Source organism: Malus domestica, chromosome 09, assembly GCF_042453785.1.
Source record: "Malus domestica chromosome 09, GDT2T_hap1".
NCBI classification, from domain to species: domain Eukaryota; kingdom Viridiplantae; phylum Streptophyta; class Magnoliopsida; order Rosales; family Rosaceae; genus Malus; species Malus domestica.
Window position 1 is genome coordinate 4,183,186 of NC_091669.1, and position 15,373 is coordinate 4,198,558.

Sequence of the window (15,373 nt, forward strand, 5' to 3'; positions counted from 1 at the left end):
GTGAGAAGACAAAGAATGTGGTCCAAGTGTTTAGATTATATAAATGAGACAGTGGACACGTAGATGAGGGTAGATGGCGGAGGAAAGAAAAGTATTAATATAATGATGATGTTGTTGAAAAGATAAAAGTGTAATGATAATGTTCGCAGAAAAAGGAAAGAAGGCCGGCTGTAAGAGTAATTCTAGCGTGACAAAGACCCCTTTGAGCAATTTTGTTCCTAAAAAGATGCGCTGGTAACCAGTATATTTAATTTACTTAATGAATAGTGATAGATCATAATAAAAGTAATAGACTAAATGCATTTCCATCCATAACAAAAAATAGCATAGTTAATTTTATTAAAATATTATTATCTTTTATTATAAAATAATTATTTTATTTTTAATTTCCGACTTTATAAAAAAATAAAATAATAATAATATTATTATTGAAAGGGTTCTTCAGATCCATAAGACCAAATTGCCTATTGCATATCCCTCCCACACCTATTCCTCGTCCCCACCGTCGTTGCCTTCATGTCTTTCAAATTCCAAGCCGACCTCAACAACAAGCTCCTCTACACCCTAAACGAGCTTTGACTACTGCATCTCCACACCAAATCCCACACCGTCATCCTCCCGTCCTTCTCCCTCCGTGGCTCATTCTCCCTTCGTCAGCCTGCATCATGTAGGCCGTCCCATGGGTCTATCGATTATGGGCTGGTCTCTTGCCTAGCTTGAGCTGGGTGCTAACCTATTAGGCTAGGTTGGAGGGTTTTAGTTGGGTGCTTGGTTGTTTGGGGGACTAGGTGCTGGGCTACCAAGCCCCGGTAGAACTGCTCTTAGGGCAACTTCTATTTCAATTCCCTCCAATGAACAGTAACTGCCTTTAATGAATAGTAACTATTTTTTGCATCTCCAACCTTAACTGAATAGTCATGGCAATAGGCAATAAAATATTAGTATTTTTTTATTTTATAAAATAATACAAAATAATTTTATTTGTAATTTCAGGTAAGATTTTTAATCGTTTTCGTTGCGCCACATGTCATTATCTGAAAAGACAATTTTTTGTGATAAATTTCGATAAGATTTTTATTTAATGTCGTCATGTCATGTGTCGTTACCTTTTCAGAATCATTGAGAATTGATTTCCAATAAGATTTTTAACCAATCACGTCGCTCCACATGTCACAATCTGTTCATAATCTTTGAGGATAGATTTCAATTCTTTTGTTCTTTTCCCACCAATTTTCTCCAACGACTGGACATCGATTGTTTCGTTCTTTTCCCACCAATTTTCTCAAGATACAAGGTTTAAATAAGACTCCACATTTCTCACAACTGCATCTCATTATCCGTAATCATATCATAAGTAACTTCAACCCAGTAACAACACAACGTAACATCTTCAATAAGTGTCCAATTCGTACATGCATCATTAGTCATTTTGTTGGAAACCAATTGGATTGAAACTTTGAGAAAAAGATTGGAATGTGGTTGAAAGTATTTGAGAAAATATGAAATTGTGGTGTAAGGTAGAAGATAATGAGAATGTATTTATAGAAAAGTAATTTTTTTTTTATAGAATTTTTAGTAATTTTTAACGTTTTTTTATTAACTTAATTAATTTCTGCCGTTGGATTAAAAGAAAATTGAAATCCAAAGTAACCATAGAAATCCAACAGACGAGAACGTGCCATGTGGCCCCACCGATTGAAAAGCTGTCAGTGACGCACCCCCACGCGCACGTGTGTGACATGTACCTAACGCAATTTTTTTTATAACGTGACTGACGTCAGCCATGCATCATTTGGCCTCAGGCTCTCGGGCCATCGATTCGAGCTGAGCCTCTCACTCGAGCCCCCCCTCAGCCCAATCGCCCGGGTGGGCTGGAGCAAGGAGCTGGGGTTATTGGGTAGGAAAAATCGCCCGTCCATCGAGCTATTGGTCCCGGTGGAGTTGCTCTAAGCACGTTGTGTCATTTGCTTAGTGGTTTTGGATTTTGGACGTGGGGGTTCGTTTTCTTATTTCTTTGTTTTCATTTTCTCACCTGTTTTTTTCTTTTCTTTTATCTTTTTCCTTTTTCTGTGGGATAATTAATTTCCTTATTAGGGAGCAAGTTAGGAAGATGTTTCTTGGAAGCAAAGAATCGAATCATCTGATCGTGTTTTTTTCTTGCAAGTGAGGTCGGAATTTACTATGGTGTTTGTTGGAAGCACAGGAAAGAATCAATGGTGATGCAAAAGTTTTATGTTGATCTATCATTAGCCGGGTAGGAATTGAAAACATATCTACCTGCTGGGTCCTGAATTATATTGGAGTGTAATGCGAGTCTTTAATTCTATTGTCTTTTAAGGGTTTTTCTTTCACTCATTTTTTCTTGGAAAGTTCCTACGATTCCGAATGATGTATATATCTTTGGAACCAGGATCCTCTCCGGACTCAAATATATTGAGCCTGCTGAGTAAGAGATTCGAGCTGTTGAAATTTGATCAAACGACTATAATTATTATAACTTTTAGAAGGTCCTTCTGTTTGTAGCCGTTGGATTAAATTTCAACGGTCTGAATCATTTACTCAGCAAGCTCAATTTTATTGGTTTAAGAGGAGATTCCGTTCCATATATCTTTAAGTAAACATATCCTATTACAGAGTTAATCCCCTTGGACAAAATTACTGACTTCCTGGATATATATATATATGTGTGTGTGTGTGTGTGTGTGTGTAGTACAGAGATTATGTGGTAGTACAGAGATCATGTTGACGTACAAAAATGTAATAACAATAATAACAACAAAACTTTATCCCACTATGTAAGGTCTACTATATGAATTCTAGAACATCATTGAGCTCAGTTTTGGGTCATGTATTCCGTTAGATCCAAGTTGTCTAAGTCTTTTTTTTTTAAATCTTTGTCTAAGTCTTCCGAGGTTTTCCTCTACCCCTTTGACCTTGAGCCTATATCTCGTAATTACATCTTGTAACCGAAATGTCTATAAGTTTTCCATTCACATATCCAAGCAAACGAAAATAGATTTGTGGTGATGAGAGGTGACTGAGACTTTTGTGGGCAACTTCCTGGAAAGTCACTCATCTCTGAGTTCAAATTATATTATGACAAATCCCATCTTAAGAGCAACTCCACTCTTGGAGCCCTTCCCCCAGGCAATCCACTATTCAATCCACAATGTGAACAGTAACTGCCCTAATGAACAGTAACCGCCTTTTGCATCTCCACCGTTGCACTTGAATTGCCCTAGCAATAGGCAATAAAGTATTATTAATTTTATTTTTTTGCAAAAACAATACTAAATAAATTTATTTGTAATTTCGGATAAGATATTTTAAATCGTTCTCGTTGCGCCACGTGTCATTTACCCAAAACGACTATTTTAAAATTTCAGATAATTTTTTCGGATTTTTTACAATTTTTAAATTTTTTTTATTCAAATAATTAATTTCTGCCATTGGATTTAAAAAAATTGAATTTCAACACTCTAGATTGTGCCACGTGTCACAACGGTAACTTTTCTTAATTTTAAAACTATTTTTTTAATTTATAAAGCAGATTAACATCAGGACCGGTCCTGAGATTTTTGAGGCCCGGGGCAATACCAAAAAAGTGCCCTAATATAACTCCACGTCAGAAAAAATAAAAAACTCAATTGTTTTAGTGTTCATATTTGTTCATGCGATGTAACTTTTCTTTGGTAAAACAATAGCAGGATATGAGGGATTATGCTAAGCAACAAGATGGGTTGGCCATAATTTGGTATCTAACTTGTCATTTAAAAAACTTAAACCTAAGACCTTTCACTTATAAGTGAATAAAAAATAAATTTCACATCTAAGCCATAACATTAAACTTTAGTTTGTAATTAGATAAGGGTACACCAATATTTCACAAGCAAAAATAAATTAAAGTATGACAGGTGTTTTTGTATAAAACTTATAATTATTGGGATAATTTTCTAATTTACTGTCCCTTGGGGCCTCATAAGAATTGTCACAGCCCGTTCCAAAATATTACATTCGTGGTTGTGAATGGACGAAATTGCCCTTAAGAAATACTAAGTATGTGAAGCTCAAGTTGATAATTATTTAGGTTCCTAAGTTTTGAAAATAAAATGGAATTTAATAAGGATGGAACTTAGATTTTTAGGTTAAAATTTTGTGGTTTAGAGTTGGGGATTGGAAAAGGACCACGTGGGATCCCCATTCCTTATTTCCCTCCCCATTTCCCGTATACTGTCCTTCATACTCTCTCTCTCTTCCTCAGACCTCACTCTCTCTCTCTCACCCTCTCGAACACACGGGCAACCATCAAAACCACCTAAAACTATTACCAACGCCGGATTTAAAACCACCATTGCACTCCTGAGGACTCCACGATCACGTAGGTACCAGTTTAAGGTAAGTTTCACTTCGAAAACCCTAGTTTCTAAAGTTGCCGTGAATGTGTACTGTTCATGAGCTTTGAATTGGTTGATTTTTAGGACAATCCAAGCTCATAGTGAGCTTAGTGAGGTCCCAAGGAAGCTCGGAGTGCTTCGTTGGAAGGATTTGGACGTCGGGATCACGAGGGTTAAGTTTGGCCGGTTTTGCTTGGATTTTTCCGGTGAGATTTAGTTGTTTTTGAAGCTTAAAAGTAGTATATTGTGATTCTACATGTTGAGGGCTTTAAATTGATATATTATACGAAGAAAATGGTTGAGAAACGAAGGAGAACGAAGCATTTGAAAATTCCCCAGTTTTCCGGCCACCGGAAAAACCAGTCCGGCGAACCCGCGAGGAAGAAGGTGCGCGTGGGTGCGCGTGGACCCGTGCCTTCCTTGGTGCGTGGCGGCGCGTGCTACAGTAAAAAATTATTTTAAAAATATGTCGACGTCCGTGACGTCGAGTAGATCACTGTGGTATATTCATATACCCAAATTGAGCACCGTATGAGAAAGTTATTAAGGATTGTTGGTTAGGTGTTCGAATAACGTTTTATAGTTTTCGCATTAGGTGAAAATGTGAATTGATGATCCGACCGTTGGATCGTTACCAAACTTTAATACGTTGCAATACGTAATGTTTGAGGATTATTGGAACTTACGGATTGGGAATCCGAGTTACGGATCTTCCGGAATTGGAGTTGTAAGTTCATAAAATAAAATGTTAACCGTCACTTAGTTTTGGAAATTGACGGAGATCCGACCGTTGGATGGTAATGAAATTTTAGGATGTTATCCTAGAGATATATTGTGGACCTCTGGAAGTTATGGATTTAAAATCTAAGTGGTGGATCTTCCGGATTGAACTACGTAGTGACGTATTTTATATAAGTTATATATTCTATCGATATGAATTCTGAGGTTGGAATTGATTATTGTTTTAGGCGCCGATCGTCATGACGCCTTGGCGTATTGTGCTAGGGAGTTGTAGGGCGAACTCCAGGTGAGTGGGCAGTTTTGTTTTCCGTATATATATATACTTGACGTTTTCCCAGAAATTGAAATTGAATGAAAGTATGCTTTAAATGCAATGTATAAAATTATATGAAAAGTATATTGAAATGTGAATTGAGATGCCATGCATAAAAGTATATGAAAAGTATATAGAAATGTGAATCGAATTGCCATGCATGAAATGATATGAAAAGTATGAAATTGAGATATGATGCATATGAATGAATGGTGCGGCGGACGCACAGGTGAGTATTTAAATACTGATATGATGATGTTAATGTATATTGAGCTCAAATCCTGCACCATGGTTTAGTGCTTATAGTATTCACCGCATCGCACGCTCGCCTTGGATCCAAGTAGATGCTGGTCGCACAGTCCACGCGGAGTGGGTGCGACGGGCCAGTCGAAGAGTGTTAGTGAGATTTCGACTGGTGGGTGACCTTAGATTATGTGCACAGATGATTGATGAGAAAGCACTAGAGCGTAACTTGTGTGCAGAAGGCCGGACAGGTCACAGAGGTGACTCCGGCAGAGTGAGAGTGATAGATTTTGAGCTCTAGGTTCAACCGTACATGGCTATTAGAGGGCCTCCGGTTGATTACTTTCTTGCACCTGATATGATTATTGTTGATGCATCCATACTTAACTGTTGAATTAGACATGGCATGGCATGATTGATAAAGAAAAATGTTGAGATAGTAAAAATGAAGTTTGAGAATATATATGTATATTTATATTTTACATTTCTGGGAAAGTATACAGGTTTTACGGAGAGGGGTTACAACGTTTTGAGAAATGTTTGGATTTGGAAAAGAATTGTTTTACTGACCCACTCAATTTTGGTTTTGCGCCCCTCCAGGTTCAGGAATCACAAAGGTGTGGTGACTACGAGGAATTCGACGGTGTTCTGACAGATTGGACAAAATTAGGACTCACCTTCGGGTGTATCAACGTATAAATTGTATCTTAAAGCTTCCGTACTGTGCAAATGGTTACGTCACTCTCACGTGACGGCCAGCATGCCCTCCTTCGAGACGGGGTGTGTCAAGAATTGTCATATTTTTCTCTCTCTAATTTTTATATATAATGTTATAAATAATGAATGAACCAAATACCACATATATGTTATTAAAAATATAACTCATTTTTCTTGGATAAGAAATAAAAGTAACCCTAAACCCTAACATTGTATTGAAACAAAACATCATTGCTAAAGAAAAAAAAAATTAATGAAAATGGCTTGAAAATTTTGAGTTTTAACGATAAGAATAAAATAAAGGGTCAAATGAATAGTATTATGATTGATTTTTTAGTGAATAGTACTAGAACTTTTCGTTAAAATTCCCAAAAGAAAAAGGCCCTCATTTTGATCTAAACTTAGGTGGCTATTATTATTATTATTATTATTATTTGCCAAAGGGTGGTAATTAATTGAAAATGAATTTGTAAAAACCACTTTCGTCAAAGGCACATATAGAAATATAGCTACTTATTTAAACCAAAGATGAAATAAATGCATAAAAAATTAGGCAGTTTTGAGTTTCGAACCCTTACTTATTTAAACCAAAGATGAAATAAATGCATAAAAAATTAGGCAGTTTTGAGTTTCGAACCCGTGTTCCTTTTCATCGCAAGAAAGTAGCGAAACACTACTGTAAGTGACAACTTATGACAGATATCCAGTTTTATATTTTTATACGCTTACTGGACATATAATAATAGAAATTAAATTTTTTTGTGCCCCCGATTTTTTGAGGCCCTGTGCAGTCGCCCTGGCTGCCTTAGGCTAAGGCCGGGCCTGATTAACATCAACCATTGATCTCAGATCGAACGGTTAATATTAAATCAGTTTTTTTATTACCGTTGGAAATCGGACGGCTCGTATTAAAGAGTCGTTGGGATCGAACGGACCTTGGGAAGCCACGTGGCTTCCCAATGGTCACTGCGCGCGGGTCATTCACTCTGAAATGTGTCGGCTGATGCGCCCCCACACGCGCATGAGGGGCACGCGCCTGACACAAAAATAAATTAAAAAAAGGACCGACGCCAGGCATGGCGTCAGCCTGACATCACACCCCTCGAGCTGAAGGGCTGGCAATCCCTCACGGGCCTGGCCCTCTAGCCCTTTCCTCTCGCCTGTCCCCCGAGCAAGGTTCAACGGTGGACTTGCTCTAAGGTCCACAACTATCATCCTTGGAAGTTGGTTGCACTACGTTTGATGCCTATTGAATCAGATTACACACACCAGAAAGAAATATATATATACAATAATATTATTCTCAGGCTGAGCGAAATGCATTTTGGAAGGACATTATTGCCAGTTTATTATGAGGTTAAATTCACTTTCATCTCTTTTTTAGTGTCTATAATATCGTTGTTAAAAAAAAAGAGTTTTAACAAAAAGCTCACGGTACTGTTCACTTTAACGAAAAACCACATTTTTACACTAGAAAGTCAAACCTGGTACTATTCACTTTACCCTTTATTTTGTCCTTATCGTTAAAACTCAAAGTTTTCAAGTCATTTTCATTAGTTTTCCTTAAAAAAAATCATTAGACAACTAATTTAATCACATTATTATCTGCGTACGAAAGACTTTTTTTATAACCGGCATAACACGCCTCTTAAAATGTTTGGAACGTATTTAAAAATAGAGATAATATTTAATTAACAGCTGATTGAATCACCTAAGCTTCAACAAAAATATGTGAACAAAAATGCATCCAAGACAAAAAACTAAAGGCATCTCAAAATAAGGCATCAAATAATGTAAGGGTATTTTCATCATTTTAATCGTGTTTTTTAATAATTATTTTTTTGTACTATTTTTTTAATTAGTACCTCACACTAGGTTAGCAATAATGTGATTCAATCAGCTATTCATTAAATATTATTTTCTTTATTTTTAAACATGTTCAAAATATCTTAAGATGTATGTAATGCCGGTTATAAAAAAGATCTTTCACACGTGGATAATAATGTGATTAAATTAGTTGTCCAAAGATTGTTTTTTCTATTTTTTTTTTATAATAAATGATATTATCTACACTAAGGGGGATGAGGTTGGCTTAGCCTCACAATGGATTAGTAATAATGTAATCAGTTGTTTATTAAATATTATTTTCTCTATTATTAATGTAAATTATATAGAGACCGATTTTATTATGTGGATTCAGTTGCTTAATTGGTTTATGAGGGGTTTTTTCTAGCATGATATAAGATTATTCATTTACTCCAAATATTTGACTTTCCTTTTGTCAATTTACGCATATAAATACACGTCGTGATTCTCGTATAATGCCGGTTATAAAAAAGGTCTTTCGCACGTAGATAATAATATGATTAAATTAGTTATCAAATGATTGTTTTTTTTAAACAAAAAAAAACAAACAATATTATCTACACTAAGGAGAATGGGGTGGGCTTAGCCTCACAATGAGATAGCAATAATATGATTCAATTAGTTGTTTATTAAAATATTATTTTCTCTAATCTTAATGTAAATTCTATAAAGACCAATTTTATTATGTGGATTCAGCTACTTTAAGTAGTTTATGAAGGTTTTATTCTAGCATGATCTAAGATTATTCATTTACTTTAAATATTTGACTTTTCTTTTGTCAATTTATGCATATAAATACATTTAAAATGTGTAAGTCACGCGTAGCACGCCGTGATTCAAAAAATGTCTTTTGCATGCACGTGAGCACGTGCATGAATGCTAGTATATATAAAGCTAAGGGCTCAATGAACAATATTGTTTTGGTGTCACAAGCTTCACAAAAAAAATTGGATAAAAATGCCACTCAAACAAAAAACTTCAAAAGCTACCCAAAATAATGCATCAAATGTGGCTGGGGTATTTTTTCCATTTTAACAGTGTCTTTTTAATAATTAATTTTTTTGTACATTTTTTTAATAATTAGTATCTCACAATAAACTAGCAATAATGTGATTCAATCAGTTGTTCATTAAAAATTATTCTCTCTATTTTTAAACACATCCAAAATATCTTCAGAGACGTGTAATGCTTGTTATAAAAATGGTCTTTCTCACACGGATAATCATGTGATTAAATTAGGTGTCAAATAATATTTTTTTTTAACAAACGATATTATATACACTAAGAGGGAGGGGTGGGCTTAGCCTCACAATGTGCTATCAATAATGTGATTCATTCAATTGTTTCTTAAATATTATTTTCTCTCTTCTTAATGTAAATTCAATAGAGACCAAATTTATTATGTGAATTCAGCTGCTTTAATTATCCAAGGGCCCAATGAACAACATTTTTTTTGTGTCACAAGCTTCACAAAAAAAAAAAAAAAAAGGACTCAAATGACCCTCAAATAAAAAACTTCAAAAGCAACCCAAAATAATGCATCAAATATGGTAGAGGTATTTTCGTCATTTTAATAGTGTTTTTTAATAATAATTTTTTGTACAGTTTTATTAAATAATTAGTACCTCATAATAGGCTAGCAATAATGTGATTCAATTAGTTCTTCATTAAATGTTATTTTCTCTATTTTTAAACACGTTCAAAACATCTTAAGAGGTGTGTAATGCCGATTATAAAAAGGATCTTTCGCATGCGGATAATAATGTGATTAAATTAGTTGTCAAATGATTGTTTTTTTTTTTTGAACAAATGATATTATCTACACTAAGAGGGATGGGGGTGGGCTTAGCCTCATAATAGGCAAGTAATAATGTGATTCAATCAGTTGTTTCTTAAATATTATTTTCTCTATTCTTAATGTAAATTCAATAGAGATTGATTTTATTATGTGGATTCAACTGCTTTAATTGGTTTATGAGGGGGTTTTGTAGCATAATCTAAGACTATTCATTTACTTCAAATATTTGACTTTTCTTTTGTTATTTTACACATATAAATATATTTAAAACGTGTAAGTCGTGCGTAGCACGCCGTGATTAAGAAAATACCTGCATGCGTGCATGAACGCGTGCATGAAGGCTAGTATATATTATATATTGGAAGTAAAATACAATTCCCAAACTTTACCAATCTCAACTACTTTCTTATTTTTTAATTTTCCAACATATATATGGAGAGTGTGTGATTAGCAAACCAATCACGAAGTGGTGAGGTCTAACATTATATAAACCGATGAGAGAATTTTTACTCATCACCATAACTATGATGTATGCTTACCATATGCCTAATTATCTGCCACATGTTATTTCACTTAGCTCTAGTTAACTTTCACATTAGATATTTAGTTTTTCAACTTTGAAAAAAAATTAACCAAAATTAAGTGAAAATACACGTGATGGATGATTAGGTGTATGGTGGGCATACACCATAGTTATGATGGTGAGCAAAAATGCTCCTATAAACCGATAACCCTAACTAGTGGTTTCCTTATAGGTAATGCTAGAGAGACTAAACGTTTAAACTAAATTTGCAAACTAAATAATGTGTCTCCAATAAAAAAATAAGCACGTTAATCAAAACTTAAGTAATAATCCAATAATCAACAACCATAATTCATTTAGTTTACAAATTTTAGTTTAAAATTTTAGCCTCCCATTACTCTTTTCTTATTATTTACCAATAATGCTAGTGAAACTAAATTTGTTGACATAATTGGCAAGCTAAATGATGTTCACAAATATAAAATGAACACGTTTATCAACACTTAAGTAATGATCAAATTATCAACTTATGTCATTCAATTTACAAAATTTTATCTACAAATTTAATCCCTACCATTACTCTTACCCTAATATTTCTTTTATTAAATATATATCCAACTATTTAATCAATTTTCTGCATAATAGCGGCTAAGAGAAAATGTAATTAGACCATAATTTCACACCACATGATGCGGCTAATGGAGTGGCTATGCCACATCATATTACCAATTATTTAGATTGTCGTTGCAATGTCATCAGCTGGTTCTATTTTTTAAGGTAACAAAATATCATAGCACAATTTAGATGATGATCCGAAGAAATAAAGATGGTCAAAACATGGATGAAGTTCCCACAGAGAGAAAAAAAGATGTCAAACCGGCTATAACAAAACAAAAATCATGTTTCCCTCACAATATATTGCAACATCCTTTTCAACTAAATCAAATTGGAACCTAAAATTATAGAATTTGGTAGTGCCCGCGCGGTTCTAAGAAATCCGTAGCTCATGGTGTAACCACAATCCTCCCGGCAACATGGTCAAGATCGCATTGACCGCTAGATGTGATTCTCCTCCCTCTGTCACAAGTTCAAAGTTCAAACCAAAGGTCAAAATTCAAGCAAATGTTGCTAAACACAAAGCTTACGTCGAAACCCAGTTTATAGATGATATATAAAGGAAGCACTCACCCCTTTGGGTCAACATCAACGATGTTCATTTTCTGTAACTGTTGGAGAATGTGTCGGGCAATAGCACCACTGCTCTCGCAGAAATGTGGTGGACGACTACCATTCCTCTGGCTTCCACCATAAATCCTGCGGAAGGCACCAACACCGAGTCCTCCCCTCAAGTAGATCTTCCTTGCCATCGAGGCTGCACGTTATTGAAAGTCACATTGTCAATACCACAAACAACAACACATTTGAGAAACATACACAAATAAGTACAATGACAATCAAAAGCAAAAGAATGCTCACCAGCTCTGACATAGTACCAGTCAGGATCATAAGGAGCCAACTCCTTGAATCTTGTGGTCTTAACGATATAAGTCCATGGAGGAAGCTCAACCTGCTCACAAACATCAAAAGAACAAGCAAATCGCAAAGAATTACAGAAAATCGCAGATAAGTACACACTCGAAATAAGCAAATCACAGAAAATTACACCTCCAAAAAATTTGAAAATCCTAAATGAACTTAATGATAAACCTACATTTCCTCCAGGTCAGCACACCACTCCATGTCAGCAATCCATGCAGTTCGAACTACCTGAGTCATGTGTTGCTAAGCCATGTGCTGCTGACTTGAAATGATTATTCTAAATGGAAGCCATGAATCCTTGTCGAAGATGCTGATGAAGATGGACAGAAGAATATTGTATAAACTCACACAGCTAGACAAACACTTTCTGGTAGTTGTTTATTGCATGCGTGGCTTTTATTATTGCATGCGTGTATGTAAATCTTGTATAAAGAACATGCTGCTGTTGAAGAGCAGCAAGGACTGAATTCAATTGAGTTGAGTTTATGAAATCAGTCTCTATAAACCTAGTTTAAATTCTATCATGGTATCAAAGAGCTGAAAGTCTCACGACACAACCATTTCTTTTTCCCATGGCTTCTCAATCTACTTCTCTTACCCTCCCAAATGCTTCCCATTTTCTCACCATCAAACTTGATCGTACCAACTACCCCATTTGGCAAGCTCAAATGCTTCCACTTCTTCGTAGCCGAAACCTTGTTTCCTTTATCGATGGAACCAGTCCATGTCCTTCTGCATTCTTGAAAGATGCGGATGGTAACCTCACTGACGCAGTCAATCCTGCGTTTGACATCTGGGTTCAACAAGATGCCACAGTCCTGTCGTGGATCAACTCCTCCGTTCACCCCACTATTCTTGCTGCCTTAATTGGGAAAACTAGCTCCCATTCTGCCTAGACGACCTTACGTGACCGCTATGCTTCGCAGTCCACCGGTCGTCTCCTTCAGCTTCGTAGTGAGCTGATGAATACTCATCGAGGTGACTCTTCCATTTCTGAATTCTTGGATAAGATTAATTGTCTTGCAGATACTCTCTCTCTCTGGTGCTCCCGTTTCAGATTCGGACATCGTTGCCATCATTCTTAATAATGTTGGTCCTGCTTATGAAAGCACGGTTGCCTCCGCCCAAGCCCGTGACGAGGCGATTACGTACAGTGCTTTGGAAGCACTCCTTCTTGGTGCTGAACGCCGCCAGAAAATGCATTCTGCTTTCACTACAGATACCGGCCCTACTGCATTTGCAGCCACCCGTAATGGTGGTCGTCCATCTCCTCCCTTTAGAGGCCGTGGCTCCTCCTCCGGGTTTCGAGGTCGTGGCAATGGCGGTCGTAGCTCCTTTTCCCTTCACGGATCATCCCATGGCTCTCCATCTCGCCAACCTGATGACCTCCTTGGTCTTGCTCCCTCTCAGACCTCCTTTCCTAATGGCAGGCTTCAATGCCAAATTTGTACTCGCTATGGCCATTCCGCAATTGACTGCTACAACCGTCTTAACATGTCCTATGAAGGGCGCGTTCCAGCATCAAAGCTTCAAGCTTATGCTGCCAGTGCTCCCACCATCCAAAATTGGCTTTTCGATTCTGGAGCCAATGCCCACATAACCAATGATCCTGCTCAGGTGACAAATGCTCGACCATATCATGGTACTGATCAAGTGAATGGCGTCGTTGGATGAATAGGTTTAAAAATCTCTCATGTTGGTAACACTTGCATTCGTACACCCCAAGCCCTTTTTCATCTCCCACACACATTACTTTGCCCTAATGCATCCACTAAAATCATTTCCATTCATCGCTTCACCACTGATAATAATTGTTCTCTAACTTTATTCCCACACGCCTATCGTGTTCAGGACCTTCACACGGGGAAGATGCTTTTCCACGGCCGGAGTAACAATGGATTCTACCCCTTCTCAACAGTTTCATCATGCACTAAAGGAGTATCTGCATTCATAGGTGCTAGGGTGTCCAATTCCATTTGGCACTCTAGATTAGGTCATCCATCTTTTCATGTTTTGAAAAGTTTAATTTCTAGCAATAAGTTGCCTATCAATGGCGTTGTAACAAGAGCATTTTGTCAGTCTTGCCCTCTGGGCAAAAGTCACAAGTTACCTTTTCGTTTATCTAATTCAAAATCGTCATTTCCTTTGCAATTGGTCCATTCAGATGTATGGACTTCTCCTACTGTTTCAATTAATGGATTTAAATACTATGTGGTTTTTATCGATGATTTCTCTCGATATTCTTGGTTGTATCCATTAAAATTCAAATCTGATGTCTTTTCTACATTTGTTGCTTTCAAGAAATTAGTTGAAAATATGTTTAATACCACCATTAAATCTTTTCAAACTGACGGGGGAGGTGAGTATCTTAGTAACAATTTCAAAGCTTTCTTGACTCATCATGGTATTCATCATCGCTTATCTTGCCCACATCATCCCGAACAAAATGGAATTTCAGAGCGTAAACATCGCCATCTTGTTGAAACTGGCCTCACTCTTCTTGCCCATTCCTCATTGCCCACATCCTTTTGGGATGATGCATTTCATACCGCCAATTATTTGATAAATCGTTTACCCACTAAGGTTTTACATAATGACTCTCCCTTTCAAAAACTCTTTCACAAATCTCCTCAATATGATTTCCTAAAGGTTTTTGGGTGTGCAGGTTTTCCATATTTTCGACCATATAATAGTAATAAACTTCAGTTTCGTTCCAAACGTTGTGTTTTTCTTGGCTACTCTTTAAATCACCAAGGTTATAGATGTCTTGACATGTCTACAGGAAAATTTTTTGTGTCTCGTCATGTTGTATTTGATGAAACTTGTTTCCCATATAAAGAATCCATTACTCCCGTGTCTCCATCACCAACCATTTCCACCGACACTATGAGATTAGACATAGGTCCATCCCTCCCATACGGCCCACAGTCACCTCCCATCCCTCCTAACCCTACTCCACCACCTTTACCCTCAACCGTCACTCCCACGCCTACCCCTCCCTTAATATTACCTATCCCTACTCCTCCTATATCTACTCCTCTAGGACCCACGAATGCAAGTCACATTCCTTCTACATCCTCTTCTTCTCAGAGGATCCTTCCACCTACTCATTCTATGACCACACGTGCCAAGGATGGGATTCACAAACCTAATCCCAAATATGCATTTACTTCTACTGTCACTAATCCTGTGCTTGAGCCTACTTGTTTTACCCAGGCTAACAAATCTCCAGAATGGCG

The 15,373-nt window shown here is 36.6% G+C and overlaps 1 protein-coding gene and 1 long non-coding RNA gene across 2 annotated transcripts; one reads left to right on the forward strand and one right to left on the reverse strand.

Moving 5' to 3' along the window:
- The first annotated feature begins 4,194 nt into the window (after positions 1–4,194).
- Positions 4,195–6,458, forward strand: LOC139198538 (uncharacterized). The gene is made up of 4 exons (XR_011584101.1): positions 4,195–4,395; positions 4,479–4,600; positions 5,363–5,421; positions 6,292–6,458. It is a non-coding gene; the product is annotated as an uncharacterized lncRNA (long non-coding RNA).
- A 4,881-nt stretch (positions 6,459–11,339) lies between these two features.
- Positions 11,340–12,371, reverse strand: LOC114826919 (small ribosomal subunit protein eS19z-like). Its single transcript, XM_070805174.1, has 4 exons — positions 12,307–12,371; positions 12,072–12,229; positions 11,784–11,967; positions 11,340–11,672 (listed from the first exon to the last, which is right to left on the reverse strand). Exons 1-4 carry the CDS (start codon positions 12,369–12,371, stop codon positions 11,600–11,602), a joined length of 480 nt encoding a protein of 159 aa, XP_070661275.1. The 3' UTR covers positions 11,340–11,599.
- Positions 12,372–15,373: the final 3,002 nt, after the last annotated feature.

What these genes read in the sequence shown, in the direction of transcription:
- LOC114826919 (XM_070805174.1), bottom strand. Translation starts at nt 12,371, where the DNA reads ATGACTCAGGTAGTTCGAACTGCATGGATTGCTGACATGGAGTGGTGT. An exon ending in TGTGCTGACCTGGAGGAAAT is followed by an intron (nt 12,230 to 12,306) that starts GTAGGTTTATCA and finishes GCTTATTTCGAG; the next exon opens with TGTGTACTTATCTGCGATTT. An exon ending in GTTGATGTTGACCCAAAGGG is followed by an intron (nt 11,673 to 11,783) that starts GTGAGTGCTTCC and finishes AACTTGTGACAG; the next exon opens with AGGGAGGAGAATCACATCTA.